Source organism: Oncorhynchus tshawytscha, unplaced genomic scaffold (genome assembly GCF_018296145.1).
Source record: "Oncorhynchus tshawytscha isolate Ot180627B unplaced genomic scaffold, Otsh_v2.0 Un_contig_3383_pilon_pilon, whole genome shotgun sequence".
Lineage (NCBI taxonomy): Eukaryota > Metazoa > Chordata > Actinopteri > Salmoniformes > Salmonidae > Oncorhynchus > Oncorhynchus tshawytscha.
The window spans coordinates 1,927-25,750 of record NW_024608320.1 but is presented as its reverse complement, the minus strand read 5'-3'; the positions used below and the strand labels follow the sequence as shown (position 1 = coordinate 25,750).

The 23,824-nt window shown below is 47.3% G+C and overlaps 1 protein-coding gene across 1 annotated transcript in view; it reads left to right on the top strand.

The window, feature by feature from the left end:
* Nucleotides 1-19,149, top strand: part of LOC112240963 (mitogen-activated protein kinase kinase kinase kinase 5-like) — a 38,518-nt gene extending 19,369 nt beyond the window's left edge. Inside the window, exons 10-14 of the mRNA XM_042313037.1 lie at nucleotides 1,041-1,119; nucleotides 13,274-13,332; nucleotides 13,864-13,931; nucleotides 18,901-18,945; nucleotides 19,036-19,149. Coding sequence (XP_042168971.1) covers nucleotides 1,041-1,119; nucleotides 13,274-13,332; nucleotides 13,864-13,931; nucleotides 18,901-18,945; nucleotides 19,036-19,105 — 321 coding nt within the window. The 3' untranslated portion in view covers nucleotides 19,106-19,149. The remainder of the gene's footprint in view (nucleotides 1-1,040; nucleotides 1,120-13,273; nucleotides 13,333-13,863; nucleotides 13,932-18,900; nucleotides 18,946-19,035) is intronic.
* Nucleotides 19,150-23,824: the final 4,675 nt, after the last annotated feature.

The window sequence follows — 23,824 nt, the reverse complement described above, 5'->3', positions numbered from 1 at the left end:
TCCTTCCCCTCTCCCTCCCCCCGTCTCTCCTTCCCCCTCTCCCTCCCCGTCTCTCCTTCCCCCTCTCCCTCCCCGTCTCTCCTTCCCCCTCTCCCCCTCCCCCGTCTCTCTCTCCCCCTTCCCCCTCTCTCTCCCCCTCCCCGTCTCTCTCTCCCCCTCCCCGTCTCTCCCCTCCCCGTCTCTCCCCCTCCCCGTCTCTCCTTCCCCCTCTCCCTCCCCATCTCTCCTTCCCCCTCTCCCTCCCCGTCTCTCCTTCCCCCTCTCCCCCTCCCCGTCTCTCTCTCCCCCTCCCCGTCTCCTTCCCCCTCTCCCTCCCCGTCTCTCCTTCCCCCTCTCCCCCTCCCCCCCCATCTCTCTCTCCCCCTTCCCTCTCTCCCCCTCCCCGTCTCTCCTTCCCCCTCTCTCCCTCCCCGTCTCTCCTTCCCCCTCTCCCTCCCCGTCTCTCCTTCCCCCTCTCCCTCCCCGTCTCTCCTTCCCCCTCTCCCTCCCCGTCTCTCCTTCCCCCTCTCCCTCCCCGTCTTTCCTTCCCCCTCCCCTCCCCGTCTCTCCTTCCCCTCTCTCCCCCTCCCGCCTCTCCTTCCCCATCCCCCTCCCCTCCCCGTCTCTCCTTCCCCCTCCCCTCCCCGTCTCTCTCTCCCCCCCCCCTCCCCGTCTCTCTCTCCCCCTCCCTCTCTCCCCCTTCCCCCTCTCCCCCTCCCCGTCTCTCCTTCCCCCTCTCTCTCCCTGTCTCTCCTTCCCCCTCTCCCTCCCCGTCTCTCCTTCCCCCTCTCCCTCCCCGTCTCTCCTTCCCCCTCCCCTCCCCGTCTCTCCCTCCCCCTTCCCCGTCTCTCCTTCCCCCTCCCCTCCCCGTCTCTCCCTCCCACTCCCCGTCTCTCCTTCCCCCTCTCCCCCTCCCCGTCTCTCTCTCCCCCTCCCCTCTCTCCCCTCTCCCCGTCTCTCCTTCCCCCTCTCCCTCCCCGTCTCTCTCCCCCCTCCCCTCTCCCTCCCTCCCCTCTCTCCCCCTCCCTCTCCCCTCCCGTCTCCCCTCTCCCTCCCTCCAGCCTCTTTCAGCAGTGAGACACATCATTCGTTCAACCAACAAACACTCCAGAGCAGAGAGAACTCGCTCAGAGATCAACTGTAAGTGAACAGCAGCCCTCCACTTCTCCTCTCCTGTCCTCTCCTCCACTTCTCCTCTCCTTCTCCTCCCCTCCACTTCTCCTCTCCCATCCTCTCCTCTCCCCTCCACTTCTCCTCTCCCCTCCTCCATTTCTTCTCTCTCGTCCTCTCCTCCTCCTCTCCTCTCCTCTCCTCCACTTCTCCTCTCCTCCACTTCTCCTCTCCTCTCCTCTCCTCCACTTCTCCTCTCCCATCCTCCCCTCTACTTCTCCTTTCCATCCTCTCCCCTCCACTTCTCCTCTCCTTCTCCTCTCCCCTCCTTCTCCTCTCCCCTCCTTCTCCTCTCCCCTCCTTCTCCTCTCCTTCTCCTCTCCTCTCCTTCTCCTCTCCCCTCCTTCTCCTCTCCCCTCCTTCTCCTCTCCCCTCCTTCCCCTCTCCCCTCCTTCTCCTCTCCCCTCCTTCTCCTCTCCCGTCCTCTCCTTCTCCTCTCCTGTCCTCTCCTCTCCTGTCCTCTCCTCCACTTCTCCTCTCCCCTCCTTCTCCTCTCCCCTCCTTCTCCTCTCCCCTCCTTCTCCTCTCCCCTCCTTCTCCTGTCCTCTCCTTCTTCTCTCCTCTCCTTCTCCCTCTCCCCTCCTTCTCCTCTCCCGTCCTCTCCTTCTCCTCTCCTGTCCTCTCCTCCACTTCTCCTCTCCTCCACTTCTCCTCTCCTCCACTTCTCCTCTCCCCTCCTTCTCCTTCTTCTCTCCTCTCCTTCTCCTTCTCCCCTCCTTCTCCTCTCCCGTCCTCTCCTTCTCCTCTCCTGTCCTCTCCTCCACTTCTCCTCTCCCCTCCTTCTCCTCTCCCCTCCTTCTCCTCTCCCCTCCTCTCCCCTCCTTCTCCTCTCCTTCTCCTCTCCCCTCCTTTTCCTCTCCTTCTCCTCTCCCCTCCTTCTCCTCTCCCCTCCTTCTCCTCTCCCATCCTCTCCTCCACTTCTCCTTTCCCATCCTCTCCCCTCCTTTCTCCTCTCCCGTCCTCCCCTCCACTTCTCCTCTCCCATCCTCTCCCCTCCACTTCTCCTCTCCCCTCCTCCATTTCTTCTCTCTCGTCCTCTCCACTTCTCCTCTCCTCTCCTCCACTTCTCCTCTCCTCCACTTCTCCTCTCCCATCCTCTCCTCTACTTCTCCTTTCCAGCCTCTCCCCTCCACTTCTCCTCTCCTTCTCCTCTCCCCTCCTTCTCTCCTCTCCTCTCCCCTCCACTTCTCCCCTCCTTCTCCTCTCCCCTCCTTCTCCTCTCCCGTCCTCTCCTTCTCCTCTCCTGTCCTCTCCTCCACTTCTCCTCTCCCCTCCTTCTCCTCTCCCCTCATTCTCCTCTCCTCTCCTTCTTCTCTCCTCTCCTTCTCCTCTCCCCTCCTTCTCCTCTCCCGTCCTCTCCTTCTCCTCTCCTGTCCTCTCCTCCACTTCTCCTCTCCCCTCCTTCTCCTCTCCCCTCCTTCTCCTCTCCCCTCCTTCTCCTCTCCTCTCCTTCTTCTCTCCTCTCCTTCTCCTCTCCTCTCCTTCTCCTCTCCCCTCCTTCTCCTCTCCCGTCCTCTCCTTCTCCTCTCCTGTCCTCTCCTCCACTTCTCCTCTCCCCTCCTTCTCCTCTCCCCCTCCTTCTCCTCTCCCCTCCTTCTCCCATCCTCTCCCCTCCTTCTCCTATCCCCTCCTTCTCCTCTCCCCTCCTTTTCCTCTCCTTCTCCCCTCCTTTTCCTCTCCTTCTCCTCCCCCTCCTTCTCCTCTCCCCTCCTTCTCCTCTCCCCTCCTTCTCCTCTCCCGTCCTCTCCTCCACTTCTCCTTTCCCATCCTCTCCCCTCCTTCTTCTCTCCCATCCTCTCCCCTCCCCTCCTTCTTCTCTCCCGTCCTCTCCTTCTCTCCCCTCCTTCTCCTTTCCCTTCCTCTCCCCTCCCCTCCTTCTTCTCTCCCCGTCCCCTCCCCTCCTTCTCTCCTGTCCTCTCCTTCTCCCCTCCCCCTCTCCTGTCCTCTCCTTCTCCCCTCCCCTCCTTCTTCTCTCCCGTCCCCTCCCCTCCTCTCCTGTCCTCTCCTTCTCCCCTCCCCTCCTTCTTCTCTCCCCTCCTCTCCTCTTATCCCTCTCCTCCCCTCCCTCCTTCTCTCAATCAATCAATCAAATTTATTTATTAAGCCCTTCTTACATCAGCTGACGTCAAAGTGCGGTACAGAAACCCAGCCTGAAAACCCAAACAGCAACTAATGCAGGTGTAGAAGCTCCTCTCCTCTCCCCTCCTTTCTTCTCCTCTCCCCTCCTTTCTTCTCCTCTCCTCTCCTTTCTTCTCCTCTCCTCTCCTTTCTTCTCCTCTCCCCTCCTTTCTTCTCCTCTCCTCTCCTTTCTTCTCCTCTCCCCTCCTTTCTTCTCCTCTCCCCTCCTTTCTTCTCCTCTCCTCTCCCACAGTAGCTAGACACCTTCCATGAACATCTGACCCCCACCCCCTTGTCCCTAGCCAACCAGTGGGATTAGTCAAAGCTTTGGCTCTGCCCTCCCATTGGCTGGTCTCTCTGTCAGTGTGGCTGGCATAGGTTGTGTGCTCCAATAGCAGGTCAGTGTCTCCTGCAGGGCTGGTTCAGAGGCAGGATCCAGTGAGAGCAGCAGACCTGGCTGAGTTCAACTAGTATTTGGAGATCTTTCAAATACTATCAAGCATTTGCCTGGAGTGTCAGATGTGGGGGGGGTTGTTTCACTTTTTGGGGGCTAATTGCACTGGTTAATTTTGCCATAACTGGCACCAGACAAGCTCAGTTAAGCACAGCTACAGTCAAATGGTGTTTGACCCCAGGTTTAAAGAGCAACAAAGGGGTATAAATAGCTCAGGGATCCACCGAGCAGAGGGGAAAGTGGCGTCCCACGGGTTATATTTGGCACTACTTTTAAGTAGGGGCCCATAGGGGTCTGATCAGAAGCAGGGGCCCATAGGGGTCTGATCAGAAGCAGGGCGTTATATACAGTGCTGTCTTGTCATGAAAGACGTCCCTGTTGTGGCATGTTGTCATGGTTCATTTCGTCACTTTTCCCATTTTTAACGATCTCACGTCAATATCCCCCCACTCCCCCTATGTAAACAATATATCTTTTAAAAACATTTTTACTAGGAAAGTCGGTTAAGAACAAATTCTTATTTTCAATGACGGCCTTATGGGGAACAGTGGGTTAACTGCCTTGTTCAGGGGGCAGAACGACAGGTTTTTACCTTGTCGGCTCTGGGATTCAATCTAGCAACCTTTTGATGACTGGCCCAACGCTCTAACCACTAGGCTACCTGCCACCCTGATGTAAATAATGTAGGTCATGTAAGCAATAGGTCATGTAGGTCATGTAAGCAATAGGTAATGTAAGCAATATGTAATGTAAGCAATAGGTAATGTAGGTAATGTAAGCAATAGGTAATGTAAGCAATAGGTAATGTGGGTAATGTAAGCAATAGGTAATGCAGGTAATGTAAGCAATATGTAATGTAGGTAATGTAAGCAATAGGTCATGTAGGTAATGTAAGCAATAGGTCATGTAGGTAATGTAAGTAATAGGTCATGTAGGTCATGTAAGCAATAGGTAATGTAGGTAATGTAAGCAATATGTCATGTAGGTAATGTAAGCAATAGGTAATGCCAGAGTGTGTATTTATTAGTAACACATAAGGTGAGGTGTGTTTTACTGCCAAAAACAATAAGTTGGTTGGGTGTTTTTCTGCATATAGTTTCAATGTCATATAAAGCGCTGGGAATAGTCAGGGACCTCACCATGTGTATTGAATAGTCAGGGGACCTCACCATACGATATGTACTGAATAGTCAGGGGACCTCACCATATGTATTGAATAGTCAGGGGACCTCACCATATGTATTGAATAGCCAGGGGACCTCACCATATGTATTGAATAGCCAGGGGACCTCACCATATGTATTGAATAGCCAGGGGACCTCACCATACGATATGTACTGAATAGTCAGGGGACCTCACCATACGATATGTACTGAATAGTCAGGGGACCTCACCATATGTATTGAATAGTCAGGGGACCTCACCATACGATATGTACTGAATAGTCAGGGGACCTCACCATACGATATGTACTGAATAGTCAGGGGACCTCACCATACGATATGTACTGAATAGTCAGGGGACCTCACCATACGATATGTACTGAATAGTCAGGGGACCTCACCATACGATATGTACTGAATAGTCAGGGGACCTCACCATACGATATGTACTGAATAGTCAGGGGACCTCACCATACGATATGTACTGAATAGTCAGGGGACCTCACCATACGATATGTACTGAATAGTCAGGGACCTCACCATACGATATGTACTGAATAGTCAGGGGACCTCACCATACGATATGTACTGAATAGTCAGGGACCTCACCATACGATATGTACTGAATAGTCAGGGGACCTCACCATATGTACTGAATAGTCAGGGGACCTCACCATACGATACGTATTGAATAGTCAGGGGACCTCACCATACGATATGTACTGAATAGTCAGGGGACCTCACCATACGATATGTACTGAATAGTCAGGGGACCTCACCATATGTATTGAATAGTCAGGGGACCTCACCATACGATATGTACTGAACAACAAACCAAAACATCCAAATACCTGTATAAAAGGTAAAGGTAAAAACCCAAAATCGGTCTGTGCATCGATACCGGTATATAGTCAAATACGGTATTCAGCCCAGCCATACCCCCATCACTTGACATGTAATAGTGTGTATACTTGTTGTTTTTTAATGGGTTGTAGTATTACCTCCACACCAGGCGGTCACGAGTCATGAAGGCAGTCAAATTCCGTTTCGTTTAGTTACCGTTTAGTCACGGTAATTAGGCTTCTCCAAGGTCTGATGCTGCTGATGGTCATTAGTAGCCTACCAAACTTGCTAACTGCTCATCACTCTATTGTCCCTCGAATCACTCTGACATCAATGTAAATGTAATGGAACATCTAATCAAACACTTGATGAGAGCCCATGAGCTCATGTTGCGCAACATTACTATATGTTATGCAATCGTACGAGAAAACTGAGTGATGGCCTCTATTAAAAAGAGGAGGATCGGCTTTCTATAGGCTAGGCCTACTATATTTATTTCTCAACTTTCCTAATATTAAGCACATTGCTTATATTTACAACAGGAGTATAGTCTTAACTGGTTGGCATGAAAATAAACCAGGGGGAAAAGCGTCCTCCATTTGCTATTTAAGTGCCTAGATGACATGTATTTCTGGTCCCGCTGCCCCTGTTTCTGGCCAGGTGCATGATAATGGTCCATTTCTAAATCAAAACAAAGTTCACACATATATTATTTAGTATATATAAAGACGAGATTATATCAAGAATATTCTGATTGGGTGACAATATTAGCCCATCACTCGTGAATTGTATATTTTCACTTGTGAATGATGCCCAGTATTTAAAAAAAACAATGCCTTTTTTTTCTTTCAACTATTTCAAATCATAGTCGCACATCTCATGTAGCCGAGCCCATAAGCCTGTATGTTTTAATAAGGTTTGTAATCACAACTAAAGTGGCCAAATAACTTCTTAAAATTAAGCACATTAATCCACTTTACAAGGGAGTTTCCAGTTTGGGGAAGATTATTTTCACCATAAAAATGCACTTTTTATAATAAATCAATACATGCATAATTGCATTTGCAGTCACTTTTGATAATGGTGTTTCCCACTAATGGAACATTTGCCTTTATAGCCTATTGCTGCTCTTATAATGTGAAGAAACAGCCTGATAGTTTATCAACATTTCAAGCTAAATGTTCTGATCTGTTGCATCAGCCAAATTGTTTATAGAATATTTTTGCTAGTGGTTGTATTAATTTGGGATCTATTGCATCCCACAACTGTCCCAGACTATGTTTGGAATATTTATTTCTCGCACATAATAGAATAGGTACTCTGGGAGATAATAGATTGACGGAGACTAGTGCTTTTGCTGTTCGTTAAGCCTACTCATCTTGTTGGCTGATTACAAGTATCTTCAATATGCACCTCGGAATTGGATAAGGATGTGCGCAGTTGCGTCCCCGATGTGTCCGTCTTCACTTGTAGCCTGTGAGAAAGACCTGATCAAGTGATGGAGCGGGCAGCACCCCCACTGGCCAAAAAAGGCATGGATTTTTTTTACATTATGGCCACACAAAGGGAATGCCGCTGGGAAATTCAACGCATTATCAAGTGCTTGTCAAATTGTGAATGAGAGACTGATGAAGTGTGTACAGCCTGCACAAAAAAAAAAACCAAAGCAGAGCTCATGCCTGTCAAGCGACTTTTTTTCAAATCCTCATTAGTCGCATCATGCAGCCTTACAATGTATTAAAAATCAAAACCGATAGTCTCATGTTTGTAGAACAACTGAAGTTACATGAATAACTTTAAATGAAATGCTCAACACAGAATAGCCGCATGTGCTACACTCCCTCAAATCGTTTGGAGAAAATATCCTTTCTATTTTATTCAGCTTGGTTCAGGTGTATTCTTCATACTATGAAATAATACCATGGAATTCTAAGCAAATCTTGTCTGCTAAATGAACTAGTGTAGCCCACAGCCATATGGCATAGCCAGATCAGGACCTAACATCAGGACAACTCAGAATATGCTATTCTGTCCTTCTGAAATAGACTGCATTTTCTTCATCATAGACCTGTCTAAAATAAATAATGTATTCATTGTGATGGTGTAGACTATATTACATGGGTTTATTAGACTGTTTAAACTGTAGATGTTCCAAAGGTCTGCATCAGTGGCTGGTAGGATGTGTGTGGAAGCCAGGAGATGCTAAACGTGTTCACGTTAATTAACGGTCAATTACCGTGAGACCGACAGTTATTTGCTTGACAATCACCGGCTGACGTAATTTGTGACCGTCACAGCTCTAGTAATACTCACTTTAGCTGTGGTCTGTCTGTCTGTGCGGTTGTGTGTGTGCAGTTCAGTCCCTGTTTGAGCTGTTTTGTGTTGTTGTCTGACGGCTGTGGTTGTTGTTGACCTGTCATCTGTTGTTGTTGACGAACTTGTCGATGTTGTTTTGACGGTTGTATCTGACCTTTCCTCACCATGAAGCAGCAGGAAACGGAAATGATGCATCTCCAGGAAGGCCGTGCTCGAGCCCTGGCCCCCTAACTACCCTGCTAGTTTCCATAGCTACCCTATCTACGCTACAGAGGAGACGGACAGGGCCGAGGACAGGGGGACCCAGGTCAGTCAGAGACAGTAGTGAGATGATAGTGTGTGAGTCAGTTGTGAGATATTAGTGTAGTGTGATATCTCTGTTTGAGATAGTAGTGGGACTTCTCCGTCTCATGTCCGTTCCTGTCAGCAACACGTAGAAGTGGTGTAGAGTGTTCGGACCGACATGGTTCTGAATTTCACTGTTTCAAATAGGAAAAGTAATCGCTCATCTGAAGATACTGGTTTCAGGTGCGTGAGACATTTTTAATTATGACTTGAAAGAAAAAAGCCTGCGCAAAAAAAAAAAAAAAAAAATGAAGGCTGAGCCTTTTTCAAGACACTTTATATTTTCTTTCAGATAGTTGCATCGTGCAGCCTTGCAATGCTTTACGGCCACACAAAGGGAATGCCGCCGTCACAATCGAGGCATTATCAAGTGAAATGAGTGACTGAAGTAGTTTGTACAGCCTGCGGCAACAAAAAAACAACCTTAAGCTACTTTTTTCCAAATCATCATCATCAGTTGCGTCATGCGACTAATGATGAGCGGTTTAATTTCAACTTTACTGGTTGAAATGTGTGTGTTGGCCTGACTCATTCCAGTTTGCATCTGAAGCTCAGAGACATTGACGACAGTTCCTCATAGCGGTCATACTTTGGCTGTCTCTCAAATGGTAACCTATTCCCTAAAATATAGTGCTCTACTTTTGACCAGATTCCTATGATAGGGGTATACAGTAACGGTACACGTATTTGAAATTCTAAATCTTAACTGGCACATTTCAAACTGTCTTTTCGTGAAGCGCAAACCGGGAACTAGTTCTGTACGATGGCGAGTGGTAGGGTCGATGAAACCGAATCGAAGGATCCTTCGTCGTCATTTTACTGTTCGGGAACATTTTCGCTTCGCATTCGATTTACAGCGGCGATTGACAGAGTTGTGGATAAAACGTTAGCAGGATGTCGCAAACTGCTCAATGACAATAGCCTACGAAATGGCGTGTGTAGCTTGTCGTTGTCGTCATCAATGCGGCACAACAGTTATAGAGCTTCCGTGTGTTTGTGGCAAAGCGAGTTAGGAGATTAAAAGTTAAAGGAAAACGATATGCTTCAACGACTTAAGAGACCGTACCCGAACCATACCCGAACCGTAACTGAACCGTAACTGAACCGTACCCGAACCGTAACTGAACCGTACCCGAACCGTAACTGAACCGTAACTGAACCGTACCCGAACCGTAACTGAACCGTACCCGAACCGTAACTGAACCGTAACTGAACCGTAACTGAACCGTACCGAACCGTAACTGAACCGTACCTGAACCGTAACTGAACCGTACCCGAACCGTAACTGAACCGTACCCGAACCGTAACTGAACCGTAACTGTACCATAACTGAACCGTACCTGAACTGTACCTGTACCATACCCGAACCGTACCTGAACCGTACCTGAACCGTACCTGTACCGTAACTGAACCGTAACTGAACCGTAAGTGTACCGTAACTGTACCGTACCTGAACCGTACCTGTACCATAACTGAACCGTAACTGTACCATAACTGAACCGTACCTGTACCATAACTGAACCGTACCTGTACCATAACTGAACCGTACCTGAACCGTAACTGTACCGTACCTGAACCGTACCTGTACCATAACTGAACCGTAACTGAACCGTAACTGTACCGTAACTGAACCGTAACTGTACCGTAACTGAACCGTACCTGTACCATAACTGTACCGTAACTGAACCGTAACTGAACCGTAACTGTACCGTACCTGAACCGTACCTGAACCGTAACTGAACCGTAACTGTACCATAACTGAACCGTACCTGTACCGTAACTGAACCGTAACTGAACCGTAACTGAACCGTACCTGAACTGTAACTGTACCGTTCCTGAACCGTAACCCAAAACCACAATACGTACCGAACCGTGGGTTTGGTGAACTGTGAACACCGCTAATCGATAGGGAACAGGACACCATTTTAGATACGGCTTAGACTCAACACGTAGACAGTACAGCAGAGTTTGGTTCTTTCTCTGTCAGGTGTCTTCATCGTATGTAACCTGCCTTACTGGTTTACGCAGTAGCTCAATAGACTCCTGTCTGTCTGTCTGTGTATCAGCAATGCAACGACAGAGATGATTAGCTTCATGGCAGGTTTCTGTCGCCCTTGACAGTGTCACGGCATGGAGCATGTTGCCCTGGGACATGTTGAATCCTGTCGTGTCTGGTTTGTTCTCGTCACCATCCCAAATGGCACCTTATTCCCTAATATAGTGAGTAGTGCACTATATACCTAATATAGTGAGGAGTGCACTATGTCCCTATATAGTGAGGAGTGCACTGTGTCCCTATATAGTGAGGAGTGCACTATGTCCCTATATAGTGAGGAGTGCACTGTGTCCCTATATAGTGAGGAGTGCACTGTGTCCCTATATAGTGAGGAGTGCACTGTGTCCCTACATAGTGTGGAGTGCACTGTGTCCCTATATAGTGTGGAGTGCACTGTGTCCCTATATAGTGAGGAGTGCACTGTGTCCCTATATAGTGAGGAGTGCACTGTGTCCCTATATAGTGAGGAGTGCACTGTGTCCCTATATAGTGAGGAGTGCACTGTGTCCCTATATAGTGAGGAGTGCACTGTGTCCCTATATAGTGAGGAGTGCACTGTGTCCCTATATAGTGAGGAGTGCACTGTGTCCCTATATAGTGAGGAGTGCACTGTGTCCTATATAGTGAGGAGTGCACTGTGTCCCTATATAGTGAGGAGTGCACTGTGTCCCTATATAGTGAGGAGTGCACTGTGTCCCTATATAGTGAGGAGTGCACTGTGTCCCTATATAGTGTGGAGTGCACTATGTGGGGAATACATTGTCATTTGGGATGCAGACGTAATCTCGTCCACCAATCCGCTCTCGCATTTAGCCTGTGGGCGGGTTTAGGGTAGACGCCATGTCTCAGGCCTAGTGACGAGAGGAGTGTTTATAATACTGAACCACCTGTTGGTGCTCTGACTGCGTGTGTGTGTGTGTGTGTCACCATTTACTGCTAAGCTTACTACCATCATATCGTATGATGAATCAACATCTACAGCTTGATTTGTTCACAACGTCATCGTCAACAGAACTAAAGCCCGGTTCAAAATGCGTCCTTCCTTGAAATACTGTTGTCACTGACTTTACATGACAAGGGTAGGGGAAACCTTTGTCATGGAAGGAAGCATTAGAAAAGGGTCTGTGTTATAAATGGCACCCTTTTCCTTAAACACAGTTTACATACACTAAGTTGACTGTGCCTTTAATTAAACAGCTTGGAAAATTCCAGAAAATGATGTCATGGCTTTAGAAGCTTCTGATAGGCTAATTGACATCATTTGAGTCAATTGGATGTGTACCTGTGGATTTATTTCAAGGCCTACCTTCAAACTCAGTGCCTCTTTGCTTGACATCATGGGAAAATCAAAAGAAATCAGGAAAAAATATTGTAGACCTGCACAAGTCTGGTTTATCCTTGGGAGCAATTTCCAAACGCCTGAAAGTACCACGTTCATCTGTACAAGTAATAGTACGCAAGTATAAACACCATGGGACCACGCAGCCGTCATACCGCTCAGGAAGGAGATGCATTCTGTCTCCTAGAGATGAACATACTTTGGTGCGAAAAGAGCAAATCAATCCCAGAACAACAGAAAAGGACCTTGTGAAGATGTTGGAGGAAACCGGTACAAAAGTATCTATATCTACAGTTAAACGAGTCCAATATCGACATAACCTGAAAGGCCGCACAGCAAGGAAGAAGCCACTGCTCCAAAACCGCCATTAAAAAAGCCAGACTACGGTTTGCAACTGCACATGGGGACAAAGATCGTACTTTTTGGAGAAATGTCCTCTGGTCTGATGAAACAAAAATAGAACTGTTTGGCCAAAATGACCTTCGTTATGTTTGGAGAAAAAAGGGGGAGGCTTGGAAGCCAAAGAACACCATCCCAACCGTGAAGCACGGGGGTGGCAGCATCATGTTGTCGGGGTGCTTTGTTCCATGGAGTGGCTGGTGCACTTCACAAAATAGATGGCATCATGAGGCAGGACAATTATTGGATATATTGAAGCAACATCTCAAGACATCAGTCAGGAAGTTAACGCTTGGTCCCAAATGGGTCTTCCAAATGGACAATGACCCCAAGCATACTTCCAAAGTTGTGGCAAAATGTCTTAAGGACAACAAAGTCAAGGTATTGGAGTGGCCATCACAAAGCCCTGACCTCAATCCTATAGAACATTTGTGGGCAGAACTGAAAAAGCGTGTGCGAGCAAGGAGGCCTACAAACCTGACTCAGTTACACCAGCTCTGTCAGGAGAAATGGGCCAGAATTCACCCAGCTTGTGGAACGCTACCAGAAACATTTGACCCAAGTTAAACAATTTAAATGCAAAGCTACTAAATACTAATTGAGTGTATGTAAACTTCTGACCCACTGAGAATGTGATGAAAGAAATAAAAGCTGAAATAAATCATTCTCTCTACTATTATTCAGACATTTCACATTCTTAAAATAAAGTGGTGATCCTAACTGACCTAAAACAGGGAATTCTTACTAGGATGAAATGTCAGGAATTGAGAAAAACTGAGTTTAAATGTATTTGGCTAAGCCACTGCTTCCAATTTCAACTGTAGCTTAGTAGAATCCCCCCCCCCCCCCAGCGTAGACAGGGTTTAGGCTCTTATGGGTTTTAAATAGTGCACTACTTTGGACCAATACCCCAATGGGCCTTAGTCAAAGTAGTGCACTATATAGGGAATAGGGTGGGGTAACTTCACCCTACTCTGGTGCATGAGGATATGGTTTGTTGTGATGGTTGAAGGGTTGGGTTCTGGCTCCCCCTACTGACTGGAGTGTGTAATGTCTCAATGCCGCTTCATCCAGCCTTCTCTACTCCACAGTTGATAAAGTGAAGTTTGAACCTCCGCTGAGGAAGGAAACAGAGGCTCACATTGAAATGGTGAATATATTTAAAATTATGTATTTGCAATACTGTTTATCAGCCATTTTTTTCTTATTTGAATTTATGTGTAATCTAGTGTAAAGTATGTTGGTCAGGAAGTGATTGTAAATATCCCCACGTAAAAGTTTGCTTCCCAAATCGCACCCTATTCCCTATATAATACACTACTTTTGACGAGGGCAGTGTTTCCCAAACTCGGTCCCCGGGACTCCAAGGTTGGGAAAGTTTACTAGGACATGAGGTTGCCATTTCAGACACAGCCTGCAGTTGAAATACCCTCTGTATCACAAATGACACCCTATTCCCTATATATAGTGCACCACTTTAGACCAGAGCCCTATGGCACCCTAGTCCTTATATAGTGCACTACTTTGACCAGAGCCCTATGGCACCCTATTCCTATATAGTGCACTACTTATGACCAGAGCACTGCAGTCGTGCACTATATAGGGAATAGTTCCATTTGAGACACAGGCCTTGGTGGTTGTAACTAACATGTCTTGTTTGTTATTGCTGTGGTCTCTCCAGGACGTGACTAAACACAGCGACTTCCCCTCTCCCTGGAGCCCTTTCGCAGAGGGAGGCATCTCTACCAGGTGAGAACCATGGTAACCGTCGTCACAGGAACGACTGTTCCGTTCCAGGCTTCTGTTTTTTTTGCTGGTTGGCCGGGCTGTCTCGTGTCTTGTCTTTTTTTTATGGTCCAGTGGGATTTCTGGGACAACTGAAATACCTTGGATATACACCGTGGTTAAACAGAAGTTAAAGGTGTCTCTCCGCACTCAAAAATATGTAGCGTAGAGCATACTTCATTTTTTCGAAGCAAACTTTTATATGTCAGGACCCTTTTTAAATGTTTTCTTATCTAGACTCGCTGACTGGTTTTACGCACCAGTCAAACTTTTTTGTGGAATGGTTCTCTATTGATTACACCGTGGTTACACCGTGGTTACACAGGGTACAATGTCAGTAGTAACTCATCTGGAAATGATCTGCTCAAGCTTTCTATTTTTCAGGCATATTTCTGCCACCTAAGTGTTTTTTCGGCCCACCTTGGTCCAAACAATGTACTTTTTTTAAATCTTTAAAAAAAAAAAATCTGTTTATACTTAACTTAAACCGTATATAAATTACACTATACAGAGCATTCGGAAAGTATTCAGGCCCTTTGACTTTTTCCACATTTTATTACGTTACAGCTTTATTTGAAAATGGATTTAAAAAATCTAAAATTCCTCATCAATCTACACACAATACCCCATAATGACATCACAATACCCCATAATGACATCACAATACCCCATAATGACATCACAATACCCCATAATGACATCACAATACCCCATAATGACATCACAATACCCCATAATGACAAAGCAAAAACAGGTTTTTAGAAATGGTTTAAGTTTATTACAATCAGAAAACTGAAATATTACATTTTACACAAGTATTCAGACCAGTACTTTGTTGAAGCACCTTTGGCAGCGATTACTGCCTCGAGTCTTCTTGGGTGTGACGCAACAAGCTGGGCACACCTGTATTTGGGGAGTTTCTCACATTCTTCTCTGCAGATCCTCTCAAACTCTGTCAGGTTGGATTTTCAGGTCTCTCCAGAGATGTTCGATCAGATTGAAGTCCGGGCTCTGGCTGGGCCACCCAAGGGCATTCAGAGATTTATCTCGAAGCCACTCCTGCGTTGTCTTGGCTGTGTGCTTAGGGTCGTTGTCCCAGTCTGAGGTCCTGAGCGCTCTGGAGCAGTTTTTCATCAAGAATCTCTCTGTACTTTGCTCCGTTTATCTTTCCCTCGATCCTGACTAGTCTCGTGATGCCAAGCGTCAGCTGGAGTGGTGTAAAGCTCACCGCCATTGGACTCTGGAGCAGTGGAAACTCTCTCTCTGGAGTGATGAATCACGCTTCACCATCTGGCAGTCCGACGTATTAATCTGGGTTTGGTGGATACCAGGAGAACGCTACCTGCCCCAATGCATAGGGCCAACTGTAAAGTTTGGTGGAGGAGGAATAAATGTCTGGGGCTGTTTTTCATGGTTCAAGCTAGCCCCTTTAATTCCAGTGAAGGGGAATCCTAAAGCTACAGCATACAACGACATTCTAGATGATTCTGTGCTTTAAACTGCAACGTTTTCTCTCAGGTCCATGGCTAAATGTGTAGAATTGCATACATTTGTTTAAAAAAATTCAAACTGATAGGGGGGTCTCTAAAATGTTCCTTTAAATTCAGCTGCACTTACTGGCCAACCAGGCCCATTGCCACGCCCCCCTCCATGTTCCGTGTTTATTGTCTCTTTATATGGGTTGTCTAATAGCTTTGTTCTGTGAAGAATTTTTTTTTTTGGGGGGGGGGTCACTTTATCAATACAATCAATGAGAAGAACCAATACATATTTTGAACAATCCCCACTCCACCTATAGCACAGGTCGGCAACAGGCAGTGATTTTTTGGTGGTTAGTTATGGTGAGTGAATTTGCATTGTAAATGATTATGTATCCGCTCCTGTCCACAGCGGCTAAATCTAGTTACCTGACCCTGACACGGAGCTTCCTAACTTTGTGGAGTTTTGTTGTTTGAATGGTGTTGCTCACTTCCCCTTGTTGTGAGACGAGACCTGTTCCATTCACCTCACTGTGTGGAGGTGCCACCCCTGTTCTGTCTCAAAGCATAACCCATCATGCTTACCTACCTACCTCTCTCTCCCTACCTACCTCTCTCTCCCCTACCTACCTCTCTCTCCCTACCTACCTCTCCCTCCCTCCTACCTCTCCCTCCCCCTCCCCACCCCCCTCGCTCCCCCTCCCCACCCCTCCCTCGCTCCCCCTCCCCACCCCACCCCTCCCTCCCTCCCCCTCCCCACCCCTCCCTCCCTCCCAACCCTCTCCCTCCCCACCCTCTCTCTCCCTCGCTCCCCCTCCCCACCCCTCCCCTCCCAACCCTCTCCCTCCAACCCTCTCCCTCCCAACCCTCTCTCTCCCTCGCTCCCCCTCCCCACCCTCCCTCCCCAACCCTCCGCCCTCTCCACCATCTCCCTCCCTGATCCAGGTCTATCTGGGTCTTGACTGTGTCCTTTTCTTTATTTTGTTTCTTCTTGGCCCTCCCCACCCTTCTCCCTCCCTGTTTTTTCCTTCTCTCTTTCCTTCTGCCTCCTTTCTGTTGCTCGCTTCTTCTTCTCTCTTTCTTCCCTCCTTTCTGTTCTCTTGGTAGTTCTTCTCTCTTTCCTTCTGCCTCCTTTCTGTTGCCTTTTCTTTATTTTTTCTGTCCTTTCTGTTGCTCGCTTCTGTCTTTCCTTCTTCTGCCTCCTTTCTGTTGCTCGCTTCTTCTTCTGTCTTTCCTTCTGCCTCCTTTCTGTTGCTCGCTTCTTCTTCTCTCTTTCCTTCTGCCTCCTTTCTGTTGCTCCTTCTTCTTCTCCTCTTTTTCCTTCTGCCTCCTTTCTGTTGCTCGCTTCTTCTTCTGTCTTTCCTTCTGCCTCCTTTCTGTTGCTCGCTTCTTCTTCTTCTGTCTTTCTGTTGCTCGCTTCAAAGTCTTTCCTTCTGCCTCCTTTCTGTTGCTCTTTCTTCTGAAAAGTGTTGAGGATGAGTTGTTTCAACGGTAACACTTAACCCCCTGTGGTAAAACCATGCCCACGACGCGCTCTACCCCTCCGCTAACTGTTGCGTGGCAGCCCGGGCCGATGGGTAGAGGCAGCTGCTGTGGTCTGGCTGTGTGCAGTGCAGTGATGTGTGCCACCCTGCCCTGCTTCGTTCATATCCATCCTCATACCCTCCCATGTGGGCTGTGATATAGCTGTTGACCCTGCCAGCCTCAGAGGAGTTGATGGATGTGTGCTCTTAATTGAGGTGCAGACAGACAGACAGTAGGGAAACTCAGAAGGACAGACGGATGGACAGACATAGAGGCTGTGAATTTAACTGCTATTCATGCTGTAAGCCTTTTTTAAGACAGACACAAACAGGAAGTGTCGTTAATAGCCAGGATTTAACAAGCTCAGACAGGGCTCTTAAACGAGTTGTAACCTCCAGCACCATTTCACCATGGCGACCGACAGCTACATTGTAAATAACTTAAACCTAAACCAGCGAGCCCTGCAGGGTTTTTTTGTTTGGCATAGACTTATATATACCCCTGAATCAGTTTAGAGTTTAGTTCAATACGTCTTGAGAACCAGTAGTTGCTTTGCTTTGTGCGTTTTCCTGCTTTACCAAACAAACAAATTAGCTAATCAATGTGTGTTTCTTTCCGCCACAGGCTCTTGCTTTTGTGGTACATTTTTCAGATGAATCATTGACCCCCTGCCCTTTACCCCGGGATCATACAGTCCAGACTCCTGTTCTCTGACCCCCTGCCCTTTACCCCGGGATCATACAGTCCAGACTCCTGTTCTCTCTGACCCCCTGCCCTTTACCCCGGGATCATACAGTCCAGACTCCTGTTCTCTCTGACCCCCTGCCCTTTACCCCGGGATCATACAGAGTCCAGACTGCTGTTCTCTCTGACCCCCTGCCCTTTACCCCTGAATCATACAGTCCAGACTCCTGTTCTCTCTGACCCCTGCCCTTTACCCCGGGATCATACAGAGTCCAGACTGCTGTTCTCTCTGACCCCCTGCCCTTTACCCCGGGATCATACAGAGTCCAGACTCCTGTTCTCTCTGACCCCCTGCCCTTTACCCGGGATCATACAGTCCTGACTCCTGTTCTCTCTGTTCTCACTGACGCCCTGTTAGTGAGCATTTCACCTTCGCCAAGATAATCCATCCACCTGACAGATGTGGCATATCAAGAAGCTGATTAAACAGCATGATCATTACAAAGGTGCACCTTGTGCTGGGGACAATAAAAGGCCACTTTAAACTGTGCAGTTTTGTCACACAACACAATGCCACAGATGTCTCAAGTTTTGAGGGAGCGTGCAATTTGCATGCTGACTGCAGGAATGTCCACCACAGCTGTTGCCAGAGAATTGAATGTGCATTTCTCTACCATAAGCCGCCTCAGTACATCTAACCTACCTCACAACCGTGTTTGGTGTTGTGTGGACGAGCGGTTTCCTCATGTCAGCGTTGTGAACCGAGTGCTCCGTGGTGGTGGTGGTGGTGGTGGTGGTGGTGGTGGTGGTGGTGGGGTTATGGTATGGGCAGACATAAGGTACGGACAACGAACATAATTGGCATTTTCTCGATGGAAATGTATTTGAATGCACAGAAATACCGTGACGAGATCCTGAGGCCGACTGAGGGCATTTTTTTATTTTGTTTATTTTTTATTTTTTTAAGATATCTGTGACCAATAGATGCACATCTGTATTCCCACTCATGTGAAATCCATAAATGAATTCAGCTCTAATGTATTGATTTCCTCATAGGAACTGTAACTCAGTAAAAATCAATTACATTTTTTTTTTGAATGTTGCGTTTCTATTTTTGTTCAGTGCAGTTGACCCTGATGGTAACATTACGTCCCTCACTTCAACCCAGCCCTGAACACCCTGTACCTGTCCTCTCTGATCCCTCTCCTCTCTTCTCTCTGATCTGTCCATTCTCTCTCTGCTCCCAGGGGACACATGGCCCATCTGGAGGACGCCTTTGAAGACGTGGAGCTGTAAGTGCTGCTTACACACACACACATACACACAGACGCACAAATATCCCCTGCCATCTGCCTGATTGTTTTGGTCTCTTCCCATTCTAGGTCGACCCTCAAGCACGGAATCCCACCTCCTCTACCTCCAAAGGTAAAGCCCAATGTACCTCTACTTTGAGGTATAGCCTAATTCACTGCACATGCTTGGGTTTTCTGCATCAGTGTTTACGGCTGCAGTCATTTAGCTGTGGCGCTACGCCACGGCAAAATCATTACGCCACGGCCAAAAATATGTAGCAAAACATGTTTTTGCCGAATCGCACTTAGAAGATGCTTACTTTCCCTCTGCAAACTAAAGCGAGTAATGAATAGAACAATCTGACAAGCACCTAGTAGAATAGTTTATCTACTTACCTAGTCGGCTTGTTGTTCTGTGTGAGATAGATAGATATTCCTCTCGAGGCTCATTGAAGTGCCATTGAGGGTGAAACACAAATTGTGACAAGCAGTCAGTGCACAACAATTCTTGCAATCGTGGGGAAAACAACAAAATGGCCTTTGTTAAAAAGAGGAGGATCCCAGCTTTCCATTCCTACTTGATTTATTTCTCAAATCCTGGGTAACCTGGACTAACACACCCACCCTACCTCAAAATAATTTGGGGGGAAGTGACTTTAAAAAAAAATGGATCAGACCGATTATATTTTGGGGTTGTGCAGGAGTCGTGGCAACCAGGGAAAATATTGTGACATGAAGTGGTTTCTGTGAGTATTACCCCAGGTGCCAGGTTACCCAGGTTACTCCAGGTTACCCAGGTTACCTTAACAGGTACATTATATTCACTGTGTTTATGCAAGGTTTTTGTGACATGAAATTCATCAATATGATGCGAACTAGTTTAAAGATCAAATTTGAGATCTGGCTAATGATTAGCCCAAAAGGGTAAATGGCCTATTGGGCTCCCCGAGTGGCGCAGCGGTCTAAGTCACGGCATCTCAGTGCTAGAGTCGTCACCACAGACACTCTGGTTCGATTCCAGGCGGAGTCACAAACGACCGTGATTGGGAGTCCCATAGGGCGGCGCACAATTGGCCCCAGCGTCGTCCCGGTTTGGCCGGTGTAGGCCGTCATTGTAAATAATAATTTGTCCTTAACTGACTTGCCTAGTTAAATAAAGGTTAAATAAATAAATAAAATGCTGACAGGCAACCCCATATTTCAGCCTGTTTATTTACTAACACTGTGCTGTATCAGTTGGGCTACAGGTGATAATGCTGACTGCTAACAGCAAACCGAATATATGTTTTTATTACTATTTTTTTTTTTTTTTTTTTAGTTAACTAGGCAAGTCAATAATAATATGATGAATGGTCAAATATTAATATTAATATTTTAAACAAATTTTATCAATATGTTATACAGCTCATTTCTGGAGGTGGAAAGTATCATTTAGGTGGAATCAGCATAATTTTATTTTAATTATTTTAGGAGTAGAATGTCCTCTAAAGTCACTAGAACTGAGCTTCTCAGTCCTCCTACATAAATATGATCCAAGGGAGGGTCCCCTAAAACAAGGGGGGTTTGCCCCCCCACTGCTACACATTTTTCCAGAGGAAACAATGTCTGCGGTCCAAACACTTAAAAGACACACCCTCGTCCACTTACCTTATGCCCTTGGGGGAATCCCCGTCGCCATCTTGGAGGGTGGTCCAAATGATTAGCCAATCAAGGGGAGTTTGTAACGTAAGCCCTCAAACCTCGTTTTTGAGTCGAGTGTGTGAGTGTATAATTATGTCCTCCCGGGGCCTGAAACTCCCATAATTCAATTCACCACAGTTGTACATCCCGCTAAGAAAAGTCTGCCAAAACTTAAAAACAACATTAATGGAAAGTAAAAACAAATGCAAATAAATTAGAAATTGTGCTACTAATGCACAAACACTTCTCATAAAAAGTAAATATTTTGGAAGTTGTAAAAATAAAACATTTTCCTTCAGAAGTTCTAGCTAGGCAGGCTAACGTTAGTTAGCTAATTAATTTGCTAGCTATCATACAGTAGGCAGGCTAACATTATTTAGCTAATTAATTTGTTAGCTATCATACAGTAGGCAGGCTAACATTAGTTAGCTAATTCATTTGCTAGCTATCCATACAGTAGGTGTACATATATTATGATATATATTATATAATTATTAATAAGACATGCAATTATAATTGACTGTAGCACATATAAAGCACCCACAAATCACCAGTGGATGGTGATTTCCGGGCAGAGGCGGTCCATTTAATCATTAAAATTATTCCTTCCTCCCTCACCTCTGCGCCCCTCCCTCACCCCTCGCCCTCCCTCACCTCTCCACCCTGCCTCACCCCTCCCTCGCCCTGCCTCACCCCTCCCTCGCCTCCCTCACCCCTCGCGCCTCCTCACCCCTCGCCCTCCCCTCACCCCTCGCCCTGCTTCACCCCTCGCCCTGCAAGTGTATAGCGTCCAGGCGTCATGACCGTCATCTGGAAGTGTCCACTTCATTTTGAGAGCTGAGGGGATAGGTGTGTCTTTCTAAGTGTTTGAACTGCAGCCACTGTTCTGCATATACCTGACAAACAGGCGTGTACGTAACCCTTGTTTCCTCCTTCTCCCTCCTTTCCTTTCTCTGCTCTGTTCTCGTCATTCTGCCTCCTCATCTCTGCCCGCTTCCCTGCCTCATCTCTGCCTCTCTTCCTCTGCCTCGCTTCCTCTGCCTCTCCTCTCATCTGCCTCTCTGCCTCTCTTCCTCTGCCTCTCTTCCTTGCTCCCTCCTCATCTCTGCCTCTCTTCCTCTGCTCTCCTTCTCCCTCCTCTGCTTCTTCTCCTTCATCTTCCTCTCCTCCTCCTCTCTCTGCCCTCTTTCTCTGCCTCTCCTCCTCTCCTTCCTCTCCTTCTCCACTCCTGCTCTCCTTCCCTCATCCTTTCCTCTCCTCTGTCTTCCTCATCTCTGCCTCTCCTTTCCTCTCCCCTCCTCTGCTCTCCTTCATCTCTGCCTCTCCTCCTCTCATCTCTGCAGTTTGTCTGAGCCTCTCCCTCCTCTCTCTGCCTCTGCCTGACTTCTTTCTGCTCTGTTCTCTTCATCTCTGCCTCTCTCCTTCTCTTCCCTTCTCCCTCCTGCTCCTCTTCATCTCTCTGCCTCTCCTTTATCTCCTTCCCTCTTCCTCTCCTCTGTTTGAATCTTCTTCCTCTCCTTCTCTCCTTCCCTCTTCCCTTTTTCCAATGACTCCTCTCCTTCCCTCTTCCTCTCCTCTGTTCTCTCCTTCTCTCCCTCTCCCTCCTCTCACTCAATAAAGTCTCATCTGAGCAGTTTGTCAGGACTATGAGCCAGATGTGAGTGATGAGAGGTGTCTGACAGTGAGGAGATTTCCAGGCTCAGAGGACAGCCAGGTCCAGGCCTGTTCCCCGGAGGCTGAGCACCCAGAGCAGGGCAACAAGCCATTTGTTTATGTATATCTTTATCTATTACAATGTTTGAATATTCATGATATTTCTGTGTGTTTTTAAATGACATTATGAAGCTTAAAATGTTAAAGGAATTCCCAAGTTTGAGGTAATAATAAATAATAATAAGGTATTTTAATTGTAAGGCGGAGCATTCTGGTCCTGACTAGTCAGCCAGCCAGTAGCCCCAATCTGCTATCTACGTCCACAGCCTCAGACCCTGGTAAGGACACACAGACCTCGCACGCCCACGTGCACACACACACACACACACACACACACACAGTATGTCTTGGTCTTGTTGAATGGATTGAGGACACGACTACCGAAAATAGAAACAATCTCTTCTATTCCAAGCTATCAGTTACTCAAACAATGTATTTGTCAGTAATTCAAAAGTATTCAAAGGAAGAAGGTGTATCTAACTGTGGTTCAATACCCTCGGATAGAATCCCGTACGCTAGAGATATGACCCTCCGATAGAATCCCGTACGCTAGAGATATGACCCTCGGATAGAATCCCGTACACTATAGATATGACCCTCGGATAGAATCCCGTACACTAGAGATATGACCCTCCGATAGAATCCCATATAGAGATATGACCCTCGGATAGAATCCCGCTACGCTAGAGATATGACCCTCGGATAGAATCCCGTACGCTATAGATATGACCCTCGGATAGAATCCCGTACGCTAGAGATATGACCCTCGGATAGAATCCCGTACACTAGAGATATGACCCTCCGATAGAATCCCGTACGCTAGAGATATGACCCTCGGATAGAATCCCGTACGCTAGAGATATGACCCTCCGATAGAATCCCCGTAGAATCCCGGATAGAATCGCTAGAGATATGACCCTCCGATAGAATCCATCGCTAGAGATATGACGATAGAATCCCATACGCTAGAGATATGACCCTCCGATAGAATCCCATACGCTAGAGATACCCTCGGATAGAATCCCTGTACGCTAGAGATATGACCCTCCGATAGAATCCCGTACGCTAGAGATATGACCCTCCGATAGAATCCCGTACGCTAGAGATATGACCCTCCGACCCATGCAGCTAGATATGATCGGAGAATCCCGTACGCTGGGAGAGATATGACCCTCCGATAGAATCCCGTACGCTAGAGATATGACCCTCCGATAGAATCCCGTACGCTAGAGATATGACCCTCGGATAGAATCCCGTACGCTAGAGATATGACCCTCCGATAGAATCCCGTGCGCTGGAGACCCTCCTGATATGACCCAGCCCTCCGATAGAATCCCGTACGCTAGAGATATGACCCTCGGATGTTAGAATCCCGTACGCTAGAGATATGACCCTCGGATAGAATCCCGTACACTATAGATATGACCCTCCGATAGAATCCCGTACGCTAGAGATATGACCTCGGATAGAATCCGTACGCTAGAGA